General features: G+C 37.8%; 2 protein-coding genes and 2 long non-coding RNA genes across 4 annotated transcripts; 2 read left to right on the forward strand and 2 right to left on the reverse strand.

The window, feature by feature from the left end:
* The first annotated feature begins 6,881 nt into the window (after positions 1 to 6,881).
* On the forward strand, positions 6,882 to 8,434 carry LOC134209098 (protein LLP homolog). The gene is made up of 2 exons (XM_062685076.1): positions 6,882 to 7,177; positions 8,016 to 8,434. Exons 1-2 carry the CDS (start codon positions 7,007 to 7,009, stop codon positions 8,307 to 8,309), a joined length of 465 nt encoding a protein of 154 aa, XP_062541060.1. The 5' UTR covers positions 6,882 to 7,006; the 3' UTR covers positions 8,310 to 8,434.
* Positions 8,435 to 10,212: 1,778 nt separating this feature from the next.
* LOC134209097 (syntaxin-17) lies at positions 10,213 to 11,714 on the reverse strand. Its single transcript, XM_062685075.1, has 2 exons — positions 11,302 to 11,714; positions 10,213 to 11,007 (listed from the first exon to the last, which is right to left on the reverse strand). Exons 1-2 carry the CDS (start codon positions 11,615 to 11,617, stop codon positions 10,388 to 10,390), a joined length of 936 nt encoding a protein of 311 aa, XP_062541059.1. The 5' UTR covers positions 11,618 to 11,714; the 3' UTR covers positions 10,213 to 10,387.
* A 2,967-nt stretch (positions 11,715 to 14,681) lies between these two features.
* On the forward strand, positions 14,682 to 15,764 carry LOC134214546 (uncharacterized). The gene is made up of 3 exons (XR_009979824.1): positions 14,682 to 14,861; positions 15,167 to 15,317; positions 15,378 to 15,764. It is a non-coding gene; the product is annotated as an uncharacterized LOC134214546 (long non-coding RNA).
* A 3,150-nt stretch (positions 15,765 to 18,914) lies between these two features.
* On the reverse strand, positions 18,915 to 20,777 carry LOC134214547 (uncharacterized). The gene is made up of 3 exons (XR_009979825.1): positions 20,428 to 20,777; positions 20,041 to 20,272; positions 18,915 to 19,645 (listed from the first exon to the last, which is right to left on the reverse strand). It is a non-coding gene; the product is annotated as an uncharacterized LOC134214547 (long non-coding RNA).
* Positions 20,778 to 21,650: the final 873 nt, after the last annotated feature.

Below are 21,650 nucleotides of genomic sequence, written 5' to 3' on the forward strand. Positions count from 1 at the left end.
TCTTTTTTTATTTGTTAACTGTCTAGCATTATTGCTCCGAGACTTCATTTCATTGCCTCTATGTTGGATGGCGCTTCACCAAGGGTTGCTAGAGCTCACTGTTATCCATCTTATCCATCTGCTCGCCTTTTTTCGATGCCTTCTTTGGTGGTAGCATAAACCTGCTTCAGTGAATGACCGCCAAATCATCGTGTTGGGCTGATTTTCTTAGGTTTGGCTAGAATTTTATAAAAAACTTACATTGGAGACAGCTTCCAATGGGAATATTCCTGTGCTCTCAACAACACCGACCAACATCCAATGATGCTTCGAACCATATTCTGATTATATACGGAACGTTCCAGGTGGTTCCAGCCGATACAGCATTGCCCAGTTTCTTCTTCTTCAGAACTGCCTCTGGAACGTACATAATTCCCATCGACAGCTTTATCATTTTCCTCCTTCATTGCATCGATCGTTTCCATCAAGGGCAGAAAGTATTCCGTATACATAGCTGTTTCTTCAATCTGAAAATCTGAAATTTAAAAATCAGAATTTGTTTTTATTGAATTTTACTTCTCACGGTTTATCATACCTCGATCAGCTACTGCGCGGCTACAAAGCAAGACCTGAAGGTGGCTGGGTTCGATGTCCGGTCCGATCTAGGAATTTTTTTCGACTTTCCTGAGCATAAATCATCGTGTTAGCCTCATGATGTATGAATGCAAAAATGGCTTAGAAACCTCACAGTTAACAACTGTGGAAATGCTTAATGAACACTATGCTTCGAGGCGGCAATGTCCCAAGGGTATAATGCCAAGACCGCTTAGAATGCACCTCCTGGCTGGAACATCGTTATTTCGTCGGTCTCCATATCGTCGTTCTTACTGAAAAACTGGATGCTTGCAGAAATTTATTTCACCGTCGGATCCACCTTCTTACTTATTTCACTGGATAGCCTCATATTTTCACCACTCATTCCAGCGCAGTGTTAATTCACTGGGTCGGGAACCATTCAGCTACGTCATATCGAAGACTAAAAGAATCAACTCTTAGCTTTATCGCGAACGCAATGTTAACTAGTTCCGGGATTGAAGGTGCTTGACCACGGAACTTTCGATTGCCTCCCGATTTCTTTTTTAATTTCGAACGAAATTCACTAATTTTTAAAGCTTTTAGAGAAAATTCACATCGCGACGAAAACGAATAGAATTCACTAAACTCCGGAGCAGATGGATTGACGATGTTGACGATTCTGATGATAATGACAGATCACCGAAAAACAAAAACATCAATGCTGTCAGTTGTGCACGGCGAGAAATTTAAGCGCAAAAGCTAATACTGAGAGCGTCTGGCTTAGTGTCTTTTCAGTTGTATACCTAGGACTCCTACACACCGATTTAGAACTACGCGCAACACCGAAAAATTCCGAGTGTCAGGTCCCGGTTATTAGTTCCTGCCGGCACCGGGAATCGAACCCAACCACCCTCAGCATGGTCTTGCTTTGTAGTCGCGCGTCTTACCGCACGACTAAGGAGGGCCCCCAATAATGATTGTACAGTGATGTAATTAAAGTCGATTATTCAGCACATTTATGCAAAGATCTGCCTTCCCGCATAAATGAAAACCATCTACAGTATTCTTGCTACTATTCACTCGCATTAAGGAGTACTGTAGCTAATTGTGTAATCATAGATGTACAATGTAACTATATGTTGACATAGAATCAATACCATACAGCATGTTTCATCGATAGTATCATATGTAATAATGTCATATTTTATTGTTTATTTATAGTGCCTTATCTTCCGTTCTTTCGAAATAAACAATAATAAACTGTAAATAATTTATACAAGGTATGTCAACAACATGATATATGGCTGTGAAATAATTATGTATCTTCTAAATCTAGTTTTGTTTTGTTCCGGTGTTGAATCACAGTTAAGAATTATATCTTCCAATGATAAATATGCGATTAACATATTAGTTCAGCAATGATGCTTAAAAGACCACAGAATTATTTTCCCGTGTAGCTGTTGTTGATTTCGTTGGACAAAACTAGTTCGGTGGAATCAAAATGTTCCTTGTTCAGTTGTTTTGCTGAACTTTCTACTTACTTTTGTACTTAAAATCATTGGTAAGTAATGAAATTTGTGTAATCCATTCAAATGGTGTTAAATAACAAAATTTTTCTTCAATTCTCAACAGTTATGATTGCGAAAAAGTGTGGAAGAAGAGCTCCCTTAGTTCCAAAATAACGTGATATTGGTAAGTATTTTGTTAATAAGATATGTACTCTGCATATTTATAGTGTAGGGGTTTTCCTCCTGCGTGTTTTGTAGGTAAATTTCGGATTCTCTTGCATGCAGCTTCCCGGATGCCCAAAGAAAAAGCAAAGACAAGCTGGCTCAATTTTACTTTGCTTATATTTTATTTTCAAGGAGATCAAAATATATATCTTACAAATAAATAACTAAGATGTATCAAACACTTGTATTCTTTTTTTGTGAGAGAAAATGATAACTAATTTCCTTTTACTATAGGTAAGGTAAGGGATACGGTGTGCCGATTTTTTGTCATATAATTCTACTATTTGCATACTATATTTCATATTGTTCTCACCTCAAACACGGATTATAACTGGACCATACCACATGTTGTATTATGAAATTAATGTACTGAAAAATGCCCTTTTTTATACGGTAATTATACTTAACCGCCCATTACCCGTATGGTCGATTTGCCAATAACAACATACCATACTGTGAATATCATTTATGGTGAGGTTGGTGTATCTTTAGTATAAATAACAGCCAGAACAGTAGAGGTAAAGTTATTTATAGTCATGAACGTTTTGAGAAATAATCCACATATGGTTCATGATTATGCGGGTTTGTCTCACTTTGTCTTTGACCTCATGATATACGAATGCAGAAATGGTAACTTGGCTTAGGGAAGATCCATTAATTACGTAACGTAAAAATTGGCCATTTTCAACCCCCCCTCACGTCACACTTTTTGTAAGAATCATTCAAAAATTTTGTATGGATTGTCACACTTCAGTCAACCCCCCCCCCCCCCCCAAAGCGTTACGTAATTATGGATATTCCCTTAGAAACCTCGCAGTTAATAACTGTGGAACTGCTTAATGAACCCTAAGCAGTGCAGAGGCGGCAATGTCCCAGTGGGGGATGTAATGGCAATTAAGAAGACGAAGAATTTACTCAAAATTTGAGTTATTGTACACGGTTAGAAAAAAGTACCTAATATTAGGTGCTTTTCACTCAAATCGGGGGTGTAGTTCAGGAACACAAAATTAAGTGAAATTTTCTTAATATTAATTTAACTTATTTTAATTTAACTTAATTTAACTTAATTTAACTTAATTTTGAATAGAAACTAACTAAAAGTTAGGTAAATTTTACTTTACTTTTGTAAACATGAGATTACTTAACGTTGGGTTCCAACAAAAGATATTTTAGTTACCAGATAAAGATTGTCGCTTCAGTTCCCTTTGTTCTGCTGTCCGAAACATGTGTGGTACCTAAACTGTCAAATCGTATGTATTTTCCTTCTTTGACATTTAGATCCCCTATCCTCGCCAGCAAAAGATGTTCCGGACAGCGACGACAGCGACAATCTTTATCTGGTAACTAAAATATCTTTTGAAAAAAAGTATCTAAAATTATGTATACTTTTTTCTAACCGTGCCAGGCTAACCGATATTCTATTACAACTTTGCCCAAGCTAGTACTACCAGGTACTACCATGCAAACCCTGCGCATTTCTCCGTTTCCGTCACTTGATAACAGGGATGCCAGACATACAGACATGTCTGTATTTATCTGGGTGCTGCGGATCTGGGTGGTGCGGATAGAATCGATTTGGTTGTCAAACTGAAGCCAAAATTTTCTATTGTGCCGGAGCCAAACATTGAAGATTGTGGTTATGTTCGTTTCTGATTTAATATTGAGAAGTATTGTTATTATTTGGGGAAAAAAATAACAATAAACTTTGTTTGAGTTTTGTATTCTTTGTAACTAATATTCTCACATTATATTTCGAGTGGAACTAAACAACTAAAAAGCACTCGTTACGAAATTTCACGAGATTCAGCAGCCGATTGGTGCATGAATGTATGTAAACAATCGTAAGGTCATATGAGAGTCTAAGCGCATTTGTGCGCCCTCCTGCAACGTTGGAAGAAATTCGAAGAGCGGAAAATGTTTGACAGCCAAGTAACTGCAAAATAATTTTGTTTATGGAGTAATTTCAAAATATCCTTCTACTCGCTTGAGCGCAGAAAAGCGGCTCTATCCGCAGCACCCAGCTGCGGATGAAACCTTTGCTCTCAAGCAGTAACAGAATATTTGAAATCAATCCATAAGCAAAATTATTTTGCAATAACTGGTAAACATGGTCCATTTAAAAAAGTGCATTTATGCACTGAAAATATTCTAATACTGAACATTTGGTCTTGCGTACAGACATCATACAGATTACAGACATTATACAGACTTTTGATTGAAATTACAGACTTTTACAGACATTCAATTTTCGAAAACTTTGAACTGCCAAACAAAATCCTGTTTGGCTTCCCAATTAAACTATTTTGGGTTATGGGAATTTCGTATATAAGGATCTCTATAAGGTTTCCAAACGTTATCATTTTGGAATTCCCTTTTAGGGTTCTTGAAGGGATTCCTTTGGAGTTCCAAAAAGAATCCTTTTAGAATTCCAAACGGATAGATTCTTTGATTCCTTTCGAAAACCTAAAAAGATTCTATCCACAAATCCAAAATTAATCCTTTATGAAACCAAAAATGATTCCGTTCGAAAGCCCGAAAGGATCCCATTGGGGTTGCCAAAAGATATCCGTTCGTTCGGATTTCAGTACAGAATTATGTGAACTTCCGATCGTAATCCTACTGGGTTTACTACCGGAATCCCTCAGAGTTTCTGAACGAAATTCTTTTGGGCTTTCGAAAAGAATCACTCTGGGCTTCTCAAAGATATCCTTTTGGACTTCAAAAAACGAAATTGTGATGGGATTCTTAATATAATCATTCTAGAATCCCGAAGCCCTAACAAAATTTTGTTCGGAACTGCAAAAGGAATCGATTGATTAAACTTTCGACTGGGCTTTTAAACGGAATCTTTTTCTGCTGGACAAGGGATTCCCATGAGAGTACTTAAGGGATTTCCTACCGAAGCCCTAACAGGATTTTGTTCGGAACTGCAAAACGAATTGATTCGAAAACCCAGAAGAGTTCTCTCCGAAAACCAAAAAGAACTCCGTTTAGAAAACCAAAAAAATCTCGGTTCGTAAATCCAAATAAGTCATTTATCTGGGTATCCGAACGAAATTATTTGGGATCCTGGAAGGAATTCATTTATATTTCTGAACGAAATTTTTGTGGGCTTCCAAATCAGAATTCTTTTGGGTTTTCGAACGGAACCTTGTTGGGCTGCTGAACGAAATTATTTTAGACTTCTCTTTCAAACGGATTCCTTTTAGACTTTTGAAAGCAATACTTTTGGAATTCCGAGTGGGAGATTTGTTTTCTCATTCTGTACAAGCGATATCTTTTTTGGATTCCGAAGTCTTAAAAGATTCCGTTTGGAAGCCAAAAGTTTTTTTCTTCGAAAGCGCAAAAGGAGTTAAGCTCGGAAGCCCAAAAAAGTTTGAAAGACCCAAGGCTCTCCGTTTATAAACCCAAAAGATGTCCGTTCCCGTTTTTGTGTTTCCAAACGGGATAATTCCTTCTGTGCCTCTCCTTCGAACCAAACTCTTTTGAACTTCACAATATACACATATTGATAAGATTATTATTCAAAGCTTTTTGGTGGGATATCTTCACTTGTCATAAGATGAGATAGTATTATCCCATTTTAATTCACCACTTGATAGTAAACAGTTGCTTCAAGAATACGTATTTTGACCTCAACCGCAACCTTACTTGTCTTCTGTATCTCGTTCTTGACTCGACTTAAGGTCACTCCTGACAGAATCCAAGTTTCAAAGTGCTCGCGTTTTCGCGATACGGAGGCGGCGGACAACTGTCATTTTTGTTGATTCAGCTTTGCTGCGCCGAAAATAAAAATGACAGTTGTGCGTTGCTTCCGTATCGAGTGGTGTGCCCCCGAAAACGCGAGCACTTTGAAACTTGGATTCTGTCAGGAGTGACCTTAAGTCTTACACCGACTTTTTGATTATTGAAATCTCATATTCTACGTTGTCAAAAGTGTATGGTTTTTGAATAATTTTCTAATTCCTGTACAGTGAATGTTCGCTAACTGGGGTTTTTCTAGTTGGGGCGCTTTTTAGTTGGGGGTTCGCTAATTGGGGTGAAACCCAATTAAAAAGCAGATAAACGTCAGAATGTGATGTAAAAAACGCGTTGACGTTTTGTTTCCGTGTTTGGCGGGATCGATATTTTCTGGCGCGTAAAATTTTCCTTTGTTCAATGCAAAAAGTAAACAACATTGACGCTTGTCAAAGCGCCCCAATTAGCGAACGGCATTCGCTAGTTGGGGTGAGGTCGTGCCCCAATTAGCGAACGATCACTGTACCTTCTAAACTCCATACAAAAGATATTTTAGTTACTAGATAAAGATTGTCGCTACTGTTCCCTTTGTTCTGCTGTCCGAAACATGTGTGGTACATACCTGTCAAATCGTATGGATTTTCCTTCTTTGACATTTAGCTCCCCTATCCTCGCCAGCAAAAGATGTTCCGGACAGCGACGACAGCGACAATCTTTATCTAGTAACTAAAATATCTTTTCTCCATACAGACAAATACAGACATTTTGCTGAGATTGATACAGATTTATAAAAATTGTATCTGGCATCCCTGCTCGATAAGTCACTGATGACAGACACTGTCAAGAGTGTCAACTGTCATCTCATTCTTTTCAAGTAAAAATTGCAGCCGAACCAAAACACGTTTTTGTGTTGCTGCTGCCGAAATTCGGCATTTTGTTGATTTCCTCCGGTAGTTTAGTGCGCAGTTTCTCCGGCCACCATGACGGCACGTTCCAAATCCCGGCGGGATAAAAATAATCGTATCCGCCGCGCCAAGAACAAGGTGAAGGAGCTTAAAAAGCTGAAAAAGACCCTCGGTCTGATCGACGATGACGGAATGGAGATAATGGAAAAGGTGAAGGATATCACCGAGCAGCAGAAGCGGAAGGAGGTAAGTGCGGGTGTGGGGCATCGTAAATGGGTGGTAAATTGATCCGTAAGGAGAAAATGTCGATGGTTTTAGGTTTGAAGATTCCTTACCAACTCTTCCTATAATCGTCAACGTAAACAAAATCGGCCATTGTTATTACGATGTTATTTGATTTTAAATCTATAATACACTCTCCCCACAATTATGGTACACTTGACAAAAAAGTAATATTTTTACAATCACTGTTTTAATTGGATTTATTTGGTGAAATTTTATTTGATCAGTGTTGTCCATAGTTGTGACATCGACAATATTTTCCCACAATCGTTTTTTTTTTTCAAAATTTTGTCTGTCGACATCCATTATCAAAAGCAATAGTGCTCTATCTGGAATAAGGGCGAATGTCGCAAGAGAGGATTCTCTTCGCCGACTTCCCCTCTTTTTAATAAAAGTGACAAGCAGTGGATTTCTTTGTGGTTTATCACCTCAGCACGATAGAAAACAATGCGAACTTGCATTCTGAGGTGATAAACTGCAAAGAAATCCTCTGCTTGTCACTTTTATTTAAAAGAGGGGAAGTCGACGAAGAGAATTCTCTCTTGCGACATTCGCCCTTTTACCAGATAGAGCTAGATGTTGTAGGATAGTCTTGTATGACAACAATTGCAATGGCAGTATGAATGAATTTATAACTAATATTTGCAACGACGTGGTTTACATTCGCCTTGGACACAAATGGTTTTAGCCATCGATTCGGGGTTCAGTAATTTTATCATAATCAAAACAATTTTGTTGAAATCTTGTAAGGCAAAATTTTGTTTTCTTAATGAAAATCATTTTTCTTTTATAAACATTGCAGGAGGAAGAGAAACTCAAACAGGAAGCAATGGACGAGATCGTTCGTAGGGAGACCGATAAGATAAGAAAGAAAGAGGAGTACATCGTAATAGAACATCCGGAATCAAAGGTCAAACACAAGTACAATGTCAATACGAAACGGGATCAGTTCGGACAGTACCCGGTTTGGTATAATGCCCGGAAAGAGCGCAGGAAGCAGCTGTTGATGCAGGGTAAAATCAAGCGGAAGCGCGGACGCCCGGGAAGGAGGATGCACTTCATTGATGCCACATCAAACTATCGAGGCGCTATGTAGGATACAAAATCATCCACGATTGTCTTGGCTAATAATTTGGTTTAAGTTTATTCTTACTTGCTATTTCTGTAAACTGGAGGAAACACTTATAAATAAACATTTTTTTTTCGAAAATTACAATATAATTAGTAATATCAATATCCTTAGGAGAGTAACATCTATACTTTTAGTTATCGCAGCACTTAAACTTTTCTGTATTCCTAGTTGAATATAATTATTGTTTGGGATCAAAGGAATTTTCTACCTATCTTTCCTGTCTAATGAAATCAAAATGTTTGAAAAAGCGCAAACATAAATCGCTTGTATTCCAAAAGCAAAGTTACAAGAATTATCCTTGCGTGTTATTTGTGACGCATTGAACCAATTGGTTTTGAACAGGCGGCAAGACATCGTCGTTGGGGTTTGTTTTCATTAAATTCACATGTTTTATGCTCTATGCCCATTAGAGTGGGGCGCAGTTGTATGGAAAAACGCAAACTTCGTCCGATCAAGTGAGATCAAGGTTTTTCTGAATCGTTTTGGGACCCCAATCAACTGTGCAAAATATGGGCTCGATTGGTTGCAACCTCGCATGCCGCATCGCGTTTTAAATTTACATGGAGATTAGTATAAGAAAACGTACTTCATTACATTTTTTGCTCTTAGCGGCATCAATTTATCATCAATCACGTGACTCAATACGTTAGCATATAGTCTGGAAGATCCCGAAAGACTTTGCCGAAGAAAGAAGGTACGTAGCTGGAAGGTCTACAAAAAATGTTATTACGTTTCGAAAATTGATTGTGTAAACCATATGCAAGAAATCAATGTTTCTGCCAGCACTACCGGATAACCTATGGTCCTCGAAGGGCAAAACCCATCTTCCTTCTCGTCAGATTTTTTTCTTTGTGAAATGATTCCGGATAGCTCTTATTAGCTCTAAAGCCCTATAAGATCAATTATTTTGAAATAACACTCAATTAAATTATTGGTCTACGTAGTACGGCAGTGCTGGCAGAATAAACGATTTTTTGCATATGGTTTGAACACTCAATGTTCTAAGTGTTATAACTTCTTTCGTGGACGTTCCAGCAACGTGCCTTCTTCAGCAAAGTTTTTCGGCATCCTTTGGGTTATACTTTAACGCAATGTGCCACTTGGTTTACGATGAACTGAAGCCTTTAGTAGTAGAAATGCAAAAATATACGTTCTCCCATACTAATTTCCATACAAACTTCAAACGCGATGCGGAAAGCGAGGAAGCAACCAATCGGTCCCAAATTCTGCACAGTTGTTCAGGACCCAGAATAGCTTCGAAAAACCATTGATTTGAAAAAATGACCATGACGACCCACTCTAATGCCCATAGAACAGCCCTTTTGGATTCCATTTTACATTACGCGGTCAATGTTTTTAAAAAGTGGAAGTTATGTTTGAAGGCTTCCAGCAAAGGAACAGCATAAACCGTCCAATTCGCATTTGAAAAGCAATCAAAACGCTTTTAGAACTCGGTTGACAAAAATGAACAGTAGCTTCATTGCGCATCTCGATAGTATTTTCGTATAAAACAGTTTAGATGGTTTGCTCTTTCCGTGTAGGAAAGCAACTTGATTCTGTTCGAGGTTGGAATAGGCAACTTTTAGTAGCCCGACCGAACTTCAAGTAGGTTCGGGCTGTCTCGTTGGATAAGACTGAAAATATAGTCAACGCATTGATGGCATTGAAAACTCGCTTTGAAATGATTGATACTTCCGATACTTCCTGACAAACAAAAGTTACATCTACATTGAAATGGTCTCCACAAACGATTATGCTATTTGTTCTTTGATCATTAACCAATTTTGTTTCAGCGCTGCAACACGCAAAGAGATTTTGCTCATTACTACATGGATCTTCTCGAAAAGGTAAGTGCGAAACACAATACTTTATCGTTTGGCCTAACACTTCAACAATTCAATATTCGAATCTAGAACTTTTCGAAAATACAAAATGATTTTACCTAACGAAAAACAAATTCGAGCTGGTCAACAACTGAAATTCGACGAGAATTGCAATTCCAACCAACACCATTACTGAATTGAACAAAACCGCCCAAATTGTCATTCTTTCCTCACGCAAATGGCCTGATCCATGTCCGCAGTCAAGGCCACTCCATTTGCTTCTACTTCGAACGCTTTGTCGCCACCGTCTATCGCGTCAACAACCTCTTCAGCGCCTTCCTCCTTGATGTATTTCCCCCCGGCAAATCCGACTAGCCCTCCGCCGAGGGCCGCCAAGCCGCCCGCCTTCAATCCAACAATCAAACCAACCGGGCCACCAATGCAGGACCCCAGCAGTGCGCCGAACATCGGATAGATGGCTTTCTTGTACTTCAGTGCTCTCCTGAGAGACGTTTCACCTTGCTCCACGTGGCCCAGCGTCACTTCGACGTTTTCCTCCACCGCATCCACCATCTGGGCCTGATCGCGCGTCATCGAGTGCACCGTTTGGAAGAGATCCTGAATGTCGACAATCTCCTGCTGGAGCGTTTCCATTTCTTTGAGGCACTCTTCCCTTTGTCGGAGGTCTTCGGCCTCCCGGTTGTAGGAGCTCGTTATCTCAGGGACATGCACCAACCGGCGGCCATACTGGTTATCCTGTTGTTCCTGTCTCGTGTAATATTCCTCATCCGTGAAGCTGTACGTTGACTGTGTTCGAGAAACGATTTTTTGCTGCGCCTCTGAAAATAATAAAAAAGAAGGCTAGAAAACAAACCGTTTACATTGTTAAGAGATTTTGATCTAGATTTCACTAAAAGAGATAAAAGCCAGCCTCGGGCTGACAATTGCTAAAGATGAAAATATCAATTTATCAAAAAATCACAATTTATGTAACCCAAAAGTTTACATTTTTCAATCCACAATAATTAAAATCAAGCAAATCAAGTACGTATTAGCCGCTACCAGCCCTGTACGACTACATTGTTTGATTGTCAAGGCCATCCACCCCATATTCAGCTAATATTGGTCCTTACCCAAATACTCGCCCATCGCCGTGAAGGCATTCTTCTTCGCATCCTCTATCGACTGGTCGAACCGTTCTAAATCGCCCTGCCGGATCCGGGAGCGCACTTTATCGATCTCCAGGATCAGATACTTCATCTGTTTGATAACCCGCGTCGCATTAATCTGCTCGCGCTTGATCCGGTCCCAGTCCTTGAGCGAGCTCGCCTTCTCGATGTTGCACTTGTGGTTCTTTAGCAGGTTGAGATACTGCGGAATAGTTTGGTTGAACTTGTTGATTGATATTTCCGCCAGTTTCAGTCCGATTTTGTCCTCATTGTCTCCCATCTTTGAAACGTCTTACGAGTTAATCAATCGATCGATTTTTTTCAGCTGACCGTGATAGCTGAACAGCCTTTAGAATTCACGTTTAATTCACGAATTGCAACACTTGACTATAGATTCTTTCGCTTTAACGGACCTGTTGATTTAAATTGTGATTCACACCTAATTTTTAAAAATTTTTAATGCAAACTTCGTCGCGCTTTGTGCACAAAATTAGGTTTTTCTTTCTTTTTGTTGTTTTTGTTATGCTGATGACGAATATCAAGCCAGTAATGATCATTGAATGATGACATTCACGAGAAGTACAGAGGCGCAGGATCTCGCGAAACAGCGGAAGGGGCACAAGGCATCATACACTGATAAAAATATACACGTTCGATTCATGTTTTTCGAAATATAGATATTTTTAACTGGGTGCTGCGGATAGAGCCGCTTTTCTGCGATCAAGCGAGCAGAGGGATATTTTGAAATCACTCACATAAACAAAATTATTTTGCAGTTACTTGGCTGTCAAACATTTCCCGCTCTTCGAATTTCTCTTTCCACGCTGCATGAGGGCGCACAAAGGCGCTAGACTCTACATGACTTTACGATTGTTTACATACATTCATGCTCCAATCAGCTGCTGAATCTCGTGAAATTTCGTAACGAGTGCTTTTTAGTTGCATTCCTACTAATTTTCCACTCAAAATATAATGTGAGAATATTTGTTACAAAGAATACAAAATTCAAACAAATTCTATTTTTATTTTCTCCCCAAATAATAACAATACTTCTCAATATTAGATCAGAAACGAACATAACCCCAATCTTCAATGTTTGGCTCCGGCACAATAGAAAATTTTGGCTTCAGTTTGACAACCAAATCGATTCTATCCGCACCACCCAGATTTTCAATAAGCTTACACCATGAAGTCTTGTGTACTACACATCGCTGAGATGTTCTTCCCGGATAAAAATGTACTATTGGTTCAATAGTGAAAACAATTGAATTACCATACAATGTACGGTATTATGCTTCCAGTTGAAAACCGAAGTGAGCTCTCGCGACGATTGAGTTTTGCCTTATTTTCTGATGTCGCAACTGCATCGCGACTAGTGCGCATCTATGTCACCGCCGTGCGCCATCTTGCGCACTAGTCGCGACACAGTTGCGACAAAAGAAAACGGGCGAAAATTCGATTGTCGCGAGAGCTTACTTCGGTTTTCAACTGGAAGTAGAATATACAATAGGATATATTGTTTATTGATAGTTACACAGATTGTATCCACACTGAGGATACAATACATCAACATATTTCTCTAATGTAACAATACTTGTAATTGTTTTTGAAACATTTTCGTACATGAGATTCATACATTGATAACTTTTGAAACGATTCTTTACATTGCATTTAAACTATATAACAATACTTGCCTCAAAGCGCCAAATATGTATTTTTTCCCTTTAAATTGCATTGTTGAACAGTAAAGCTGTCACAACTGAGAAATCAAAAATCGTATTGTTTTACTATACAAATACAATACAATCCAATGTATTTTGAACAGTTTTGATCGTATATTTCAACAATATATTAACCATATACTCTATTGTGTGACGAAAAAAATGTATGGAAAAATATCAGATTTTGTATTGTTACGATACTTAACAACCCGTACATTCTATTGCGAAAACTTCATTTACATTTGAGTGAATGGTTCATAACAATGCATTCTAATGTATTTCTATGGGTTCATTTACAATATAATCTATTGCCAATTTAATGTTATTAATAGTAGTGTTACAATAAATTGTATTGTTATACTACTGTATTTTTTATTCGGGTTCCCACACTCATTTCGAATGTCAATGTTTAAACCCTATTCCATACTTGTAACACCACGATATGATGTGGATACCACACGGAAGGCTAAGAATGCCTATTAATGGGTATTCTGGTATCCATTTTGAAGAAAAGCGGCATAACTCATTTAATGAGTATATCGCGTTTACTCATTAATGAGTACTTCCAACAAACTTCATTAAATGGGTATTTTGAACTCTTGGTATTTCTGTAGAAAATGGGTAAAAAACCCACATTTACATAAACAAAAAATTTGAGGTTAGAGCGTGGAAATCAAAAACAATTCAAAACAACCCCAAATTAATTTTTTTCTAAGAATGAAGATCTATATTTATCTATTCAAATCATAATTATAAATTAAACGAACATTTTAACATTTTTTGTTGTTAATTATCTTCGCACGGTTTGATTTTGGGATGTGACGGATCACTTCGAAACGAGCATCCTCGCGTGAAATCCCGAATCCCGTCCAAGCTGCTAAAGTTTACGTTACCGGATTTATCCATTTTTAAAATCAGAGAAAGTGCTATTATCACACCGATTTCCCCTCAGATTTTCCACTCTTTTATGTTATTCACCCAGCAGATCTCGTGATGAAGGAACAGCAGCAGCGGGAGGTTTTGGAATCTGAAAAAATCAGAATCGTGGTCACAATCAACCGGGAAAAATGTTCTTTTGACTTACCTTATCTTCTGTGAATATGGAGCACCTCGTGAAACACTTAATTGCCATCCTCCAAACAAATTTTCAAATTCAGAAAGGCAGGCAGACGTCTTTTTTTTCAGCTGTACAACTTGTAAAATTGAAAAGCAAAAATGTCGACTTCGCATTCCAAATATTGTAGTGCGTACCATTTACCCATTTTTAATTCTAACAATCGATCTTGTTAATGGGAGAAAAATACCCATTTTATGCTTTTGAAAAAATACCCATATTTTGACATCTCAGAACAATTTTAAAAAATGGGTGAATCAACCCCATATAATGGGTACTTTCAAGCTTCCGTGCAATGAACATCCATTACAAATACACGTTCGACCCATGTGTTTCAAAATGTGAATATTTCAATTCAATTTACACCATGAAATCTAATGTATCTCACATCACTGAGATGTTCTTCACAAACTAAGTTCAAATGATAATATTTATAGCAATTTTCATACTTCATACACCATAATCTCATATGCTTATGTTAAAAAAAATATGAATTGATTCAAACGAATTTGAGTAGCCATTCGAACAACCCTAAATGTCAGTATTTCAGTGAGAAAGCACATGTTTTGAGAAAAACTGTAACTATTTTGACCAAATCTACCGTATTGAACCATTGACGAATGTATTCGTCAATGGCTCAATGGTTACTTGGGTAGGTTTGTGCTTTTACTAACATTGCAACTAAATCGGTGAGTAAATAGAAATAGAGCCTAATAAGTGAATGAAGTAATGAAGTAAATAAGCTTCGCTCATGATCATTTATTTATATACTCGTTTAAGTTGAAAACCGGAATACGGGACTAGCGAAGTGGGATTTTTCTCGCAATCCGTACGTTAAACCTAACTTTGCTAGTGGTGCGCTAGTCTAATTAAGGCCTAATTAGACTAGCGCACTACTAGCGAAGTTAGGTTTAACGTAAGGAGTGCGAGAAAAATCCAACTTCGATAGTCCCCCATTTCGGTTTTCAACTTGACTAGCGATATATCTTCATAGGTATTGAACAAGCTTTGTCGCTACCCAGTCGGCAAAAAGCAAGTTGATGCAAACCATTACTGTGGCCAGAGTTTCCCAAAAGCAGCGAATAATGATCCGGCACCTTCCTCTAATGGTCTCTCCAAATCAACAACCACGGACCAATCAACAGGTAAGTTTCAATTATTAAAGAATCAAGCCGGTAGAAAAGATCTCTATTCTCTTCCATCAGTTATATGTACCAAGCTGCCACCAAGGATGCCACATTGCAGCTCGATTCAGCGAAACAGATATTCGGTATGCCAATGACGTAGGCACCCGCTGGTAGAAGCAACTATACTGTTGTTGGGCCTACATAAACTGACCCGCTACCTTGCCTGCTGCTGCTGCTGAATCGAATTGGCCCGAACCGACTCTTTAAACTCATGTTTCCTTTGTGCTGCTATTCATTAAATTGTTTGGCGACGGCGAAGACATTTGTTTGACATTGTCGAATTTGTTTTCATTTTATTTTATCCGTCCGGATTGCAATTTCCGTTGGAGGATCGAAAACCAATGAAAGATTGTATTTTTATATATGTACCATTGCTTTGTTGAAGTTATAGCAAAACAATCTTCTTTGAATTGGATTTTGATCCGATGGCGGAAATTGAGATCCGGGCAAGACAACATTAAATTTTTTTACGTGAAGAAAGTTCGGTTCGGAATTCCCGACTTCCGAATTCTAAGTTGGTGCTACGCTGACAATAAAGCCCCAAACGCAATACAACGGAACGGCGACGGAAACGGCAAATTTGACAGAAAATATCCAGGTTTTTACGCTAGCCATAAATCAACTATGGCAATTCAATTTTGACACTAGCTGTGTACAACGATTATGGCATAATTCTCGTTGCCTAGGAATCCTACAGAATTGTTTATGAAGCTAACATTTTCACCTGTTTATTTTGAAGCGTATCGTAGCGAGTCGTCCATAATTTGTTATTCACATTGCGATATATTTTAATTATTTTTATTGTTTTAGGTCTGTCAATTCCAGAGAACTATTTCGCTGTATATTATCATAGAGTTAAATACTCGGATTTCAAGATCAAGATATTGGGATCTCGGGTTCGATTGCAGCTAATTTGTCCTCATATCTCCAGCTGAGGACGCTGTTGTTAGGTACAGGTGGGCTGATTGATACAGAAAGCATAATTGCGTTCAAAAAATTAGACGGTTCCAGAAAGATGAGGATAAATAACGGTTAATTTTGTCAAAGCAGTTAAAAACCATTGCTTTCTGAGTAAATATGCCACCACTTTGAATGACGTCACTCTCGGAGGATTACACTTGATTTTTTGACCTGGTAGATTGTAACATTAACAAATTTTGTATCACCAGTAGAAAAACCTTCGGCTGCGGAATTTGGGTTTGTATATCTTATTACGAAGGCCAAAATATGGTTGTATATACAACAGACTGAGGATTCCAGCAATATTCGATAGCGAGAACCCACTGGACAAAATAATATATAATTCTACGACAAAATACAGCATTCGCAATTGATGATGACTGCCAAGGAATACGCCGCTGGCAGGGATATCATTAACAATGTCGGCTGGGATGGACTCGAGCACTAATCACTCCTGATCGTCCTTTGTCGCTTTGTCTGGCTGAAGAGTCTTTTGTTGGGAAAAAGCTGGCACAAAAATAAGTGGGCAATGTACCTGTTTCGACTGGTTATAACCATTTATGTGATTTAAGCTTGTTTGTCGATTATTTGTTTTACTAATTTTAGCCTAAAGACATAATTAGGGAATCTAACTTGGAATTAAATCTATTACAATTCTTATATGTATTGCATACACTGATAAAAAATAAATAGTAGAATTATCCACACAGTTCTGTTTAAGCTTACCATGCATGATAAAAGTTAACTCAACTTCAATATTGTTGAGATTTATGGATTTACCACATAATTGTCGACGTTACTATATTGTTTGACATTCTCGCAGTACTTCATCCCATAGTAAATTCAACTGTAGCTCTGGTACCATTCTGCTACTGTTATCTCTTCTATCAAAGTGTTTCACTTCGCCATTGGCATCGAGAACACCGATTTCGTCATAACGTAATCAATGAAAAATTCCATATTTTGATCAAATATACTTAATTAATTTTTAATGGCAAGAAGTGTATTATATGAAGAATACATTTTATTTAGGTAGGTACAATTTATTGAACTTCTGTAAAAGTGGATTGAGTTGAAAAACCGTTTTTTACATTTCCAGAAAGCGAGTCAAGCAGTCGAAAAAAAAAACTTTTTTTAAATGATATGGTGTTGTAAACAGAAGCCGGAGTGTTCCAAAATTGATTTCCGCACGAAATTTCGGCTACCTTAAATAACGAATTATGTGTGATAGTATCATTCAATATCGTTTGCGGCAACCGAATATGGACGGCAGCAGAACCATCAGAATTCAATCAATAACATCATTCTGGTGGAACTTTGAAAATTACAAATCCAAAACTAGTGTTGAACTTAATTTTAAAATTAAAAAAACACTTTAATAAAGAATTAAAAAAAAAAAAAAAAACAAATCCAAAATGGTCTTCCGCAGGGTGGCATGTCACTTTTGAACCATCGTTGGCGTGAAAATTGTTGCACTTTTATTTTAAACATACGCATCTCTCTACGAAAAAGAACCAACGCAACTTTTTATTTTAACCAATGGTTTTTTTAATTTCATTAATGGTTTTTCTTTCTGTGTATCTATGACGTTTTGGTATAATCAATAACAATCACACCTAGAATTTCATAACCTGTCTCTTTTACTCGCATTAGAAACATTTTTTCTTAAGATTAGTCGTGTGTGCTTTTCAATATTGTTACGATGATGAATAATAATCTGCAGCCAAGACGCATCATATTGCATGGAAAATACAAGAAAATGTTTCATGAGCTGTGGGGTTCTTAAATACAAACAAATCCGTCTATAATTAATTACTCAATGTATTATTTTCCTCCGTCATTTTCAATGCTTTCTCGCCCTTGATGCAGAGGCAGATGAAATTCTTCTGCTTTTTATCCCTTCCAAACAATACATCCATGCAGATCCGTGTTGCATCAGATGGTAAAGTAAGCGATCAACCTAAACAAAAAGCATCATACACAGCTCCAAGCGTTCAAGTCCGGAGTTAAATTAAATTAGCAAAAAAATTGAATCCCCAATAGACGAATCCAAGTAAAAATAAGAAGAAGACACACGACGGTGTTAACTTTGACAGATCCTACAGCTCAGCACGCAGAAAAATGTATTGTAGAAACAACAATATTCTAGCTAAATTCAACAATAAATATTGTTAGCTCAGGGCTAATAATATTTTATGTTTGAGTCAATCAAGAATATTGTTGTTTCTACAATCGATCATTCTATGTTATTGTCAGTTTGTTCAACAATAATATTGTTGAAATAACTGCCATTGTATTATCAAATCAAAGATTGTGGCCTGCTTTTTCGGCGCAGTCTCTCCTTTAATTCCGATTTCAATCCGTCGATTGAGGAAAGGCTTCAACAACTATTAAATTAAAATAAATAAACACCGCATGCAAACGTTCGATCAGTTTGTTATCCCCAGTGCATTCGTTTGCGTTGAATTTACATCTGCCCTGTTGAATATATCCGGCAACAGGCCATTCAGCAAAGCTCACAACTCATGAAAATGAATCGCCTGCTTTGATCGTAATTACAGCGGCACACTAGGAGTTAACTTTCTGAAATCAGTATGGCGAAAGGCATCTAAGGTTCGATTTCTCAAAATTAAGCACCTTCATCGAAAAAATATTTGGTAGGCGTAGTAGCGGACACCTTCCTACATAACCGGTACCAAATAGTTTTTCATGAAAAGTTCCTAATTTTGAGAAAACCCGCGTTAGATGTCTTTCGCCATACAAATTTCTTGCAGTTAACTTACGCTGGCGCATATACGATAGCGCCTGGAAGTGGAAGCGGCGAGTAGCAAATCAGCCACTGCCAATAATTCATTATTCAGCAGCGGCGATCACGTCAGCAACAGGCGGTTGGCCGTCTCAAAGTCCCTCAAAATTTCTGAAAGCACAGATTTTTCCTTCTTGGTACGATAGGCCTTTCCTAGGCTTCAGCACATCCCTGATGAATACATTCCTAATTTTCTGGTCTTCAATCAATCAAATCGCACGCCACCGTCCAAGTTTGTTGACCCAGTTCTGCAGCGTCAATTTTGGCACGATAACAATGTGCAGTCCTGGATTGCTTCGCAAGCTCTTCAAATAATCCAACAGGGAAATTGTCTACAGAATTCTGTTGATTCTATATTCGTACCGAAAAATTATAATCCGTTTCAGACCTCTGTTTGGTAGTCTCGTATCTCGCCAGCCTTGATATACGGCAGGGGACGCTTCAAAGTGGAACACGCCAACAGCTCCTCATCATCTCCCTGTTCCGTCGTTCGATGGAGATGAGTGCAATACAAATATATCTGCAAAGATAACAAAACGTGGTGGAATTAAATGGAAAGTACTAGACATATGAAATATTAAAAATTCAATTCAAACGTTATCTTTCTTTCATTCTCTAAAAAGCTAAGGATATAAGACCATTTGATTGAATTCAAATAATAAAGATTTTTTATGTAAGTATGAAAATTTAAAAAATCGTGCTTTGTAAAAATTTTGATAAGCTGGAGCTGCAAACTGTTGGATAATTTTAAAAAAATGTTTTCTCCTTATTAACGCAAAAAAAATAGAAATACAGTTTTTGCCGTGCAAATTTTCCAAACCATAAACTGTTGTGGAATTACAACCCCCCCTACGGCCCAATTTCTGAATACACCCTTGGCATTGCGTACAAAATACAAAAATCAAAACTACTCACTCTTCCGGGTCGCCACAGGAGCGAGTTGCTTCTCTCCCTAATCGGCTCCTTTCTTTGTTTGCCTTTCGCCATGGCTGGTGGGCTACTTGATGATCCTTTTGCCGGGGGCTGATAGCATAAAGTGGGAGAAAATCAAACCGCTTGATGGGGTCCGTTTCCTTGCCGTTTCCAGCGTAACATCGTAATCCGATTCTTTCGACAGCGACAAGGTAGCGTTGGAGTTGGACTCATTCTGAAAAAAACGCAAGCGTAAATTTCGTCAGCTCATATACACCGTTTTAAATTTCGCAAGACGGACGCAGATGCGTCTTTTCTTATGTCACCATTATGAGTCGAGGAATGGCTCATCACATTTAAATGTCTTAAATTAAATGGCCTTAAACTTACGGAGTTTCCGTTTGTATCCACCGTTGCAATGGGCTCGTCCTCCCTGTACATGGCTTAGCGTAGTTTACGTTTGTCATCACACCGAAAAATCACAAATTCACTAAGCAGACGATAGATTCGTGAGAGGCCACTTTGTAAACATAACTTCCACAAATTTCTTACTTGACAGATCGTCATTGGCTGCCAGATTTTTTATTTTTGTTGTCATGGTTGCCAGAAAGAATAAACATGAAAGTGATTTTGAATATTTTACTAATTTTGTTTTGATTGTTTTCACTGTGAAAACAACAATTTTACACTGGGATAAAAACATTCAAATTAAACATTTTGCATTCAATTCAAATATTATAGCACTCAAAAGTACCAAGATTCCCTTACTCTTAAAATGAAATGTAGAAAATGTAGAAATCCCAACTTTTTTTTGCTCTGTGTATAGAGCCGAAATAAAGTCGATTTCAACGGCTTAATGGTTACTTGGGTATGGTTCACATCAAGTTCCAAGCATTCTTAACGGAACTTTAAAGTTCACTTTTACGCTCCCACCATACAAAAAATTACTTAAAATGAGAGCTGATTAAGCCAAAATAGCCCTTCTTATCCGAACTTCTGGTTGCTTGGGATTAGAGGCCTGAATAAGAGAAACGCGGATAGAAAATATGATTCTGCCAACACTGCAGTCAATCTTCTTCATCGAAGACCAACACATGAAAAGGAAGAAATGGTTTATGTAGATAAAATCTCACAATCCGCTATTTAATATGTCCACATCACATAACAATAGAATCCAATAAACAATGCATTTTTATTTCATTATCTATAAATTACTTTCATATTTTATTGCAAACTAATGTTAAATTCATTAAAATTTGTTTATTCAAAAATGGTATAAAATCGAATTTAGCCGTTTTCAGTATTTGAGCCAACATATTGGCTGCTTGACAGGTCTCCTGCTCGATTGGCTGCTGTTTTTTGACGGTTCGATTGGCGGCACATACCTATCCGCGTTTCTCTTATTCAGGCCTCTACTTGGGATATGTGTTCGGCAACACTGTTCATGTGATGATTCCTGTTGAGATGGTGATAGCCTGACAGCTCAGTCTTGTTTACCCGCAGCGACGGACGGACGCGATCCTACAGTATGCAAATATGACATGAAGATTATTTACAGTGAAATGAAATGTATGTTTCTGTACATAATGAAAGATATAAATTATATGAAATAA

The sequence above is a fragment of the Armigeres subalbatus genome, chromosome 2 (genome assembly GCF_024139115.2).
Source record: "Armigeres subalbatus isolate Guangzhou_Male chromosome 2, GZ_Asu_2, whole genome shotgun sequence".
NCBI classification, from domain to species: domain Eukaryota; kingdom Metazoa; phylum Arthropoda; class Insecta; order Diptera; family Culicidae; genus Armigeres; species Armigeres subalbatus.

Coding starts and splice junctions, on each gene's coding strand:
- LOC134209098 (XM_062685076.1), top strand. CDS start 7,007: ATGACGGCACGTTCCAAATCCCGGCGGGATAAAAATAATCGTATCCGC. Junction 7,178..8,015: donor AGCAGCAGAAGCGGAAGGAG/GTAAGTGCGGGT, acceptor TAAACATTGCAG/GAGGAAGAGAAACTCAAACA.
- LOC134209097 (XM_062685075.1), bottom strand. CDS start 11,617: ATGGGAGACAATGAGGACAAAATCGGACTGAAACTGGCGGAAATATCA. Junction 11,008..11,301: donor GGCGATGGGCGAGTATTTGG/GTAAGGACCAAT, acceptor TATTATTTTCAG/AGGCGCAGCAAAAAATCGTT.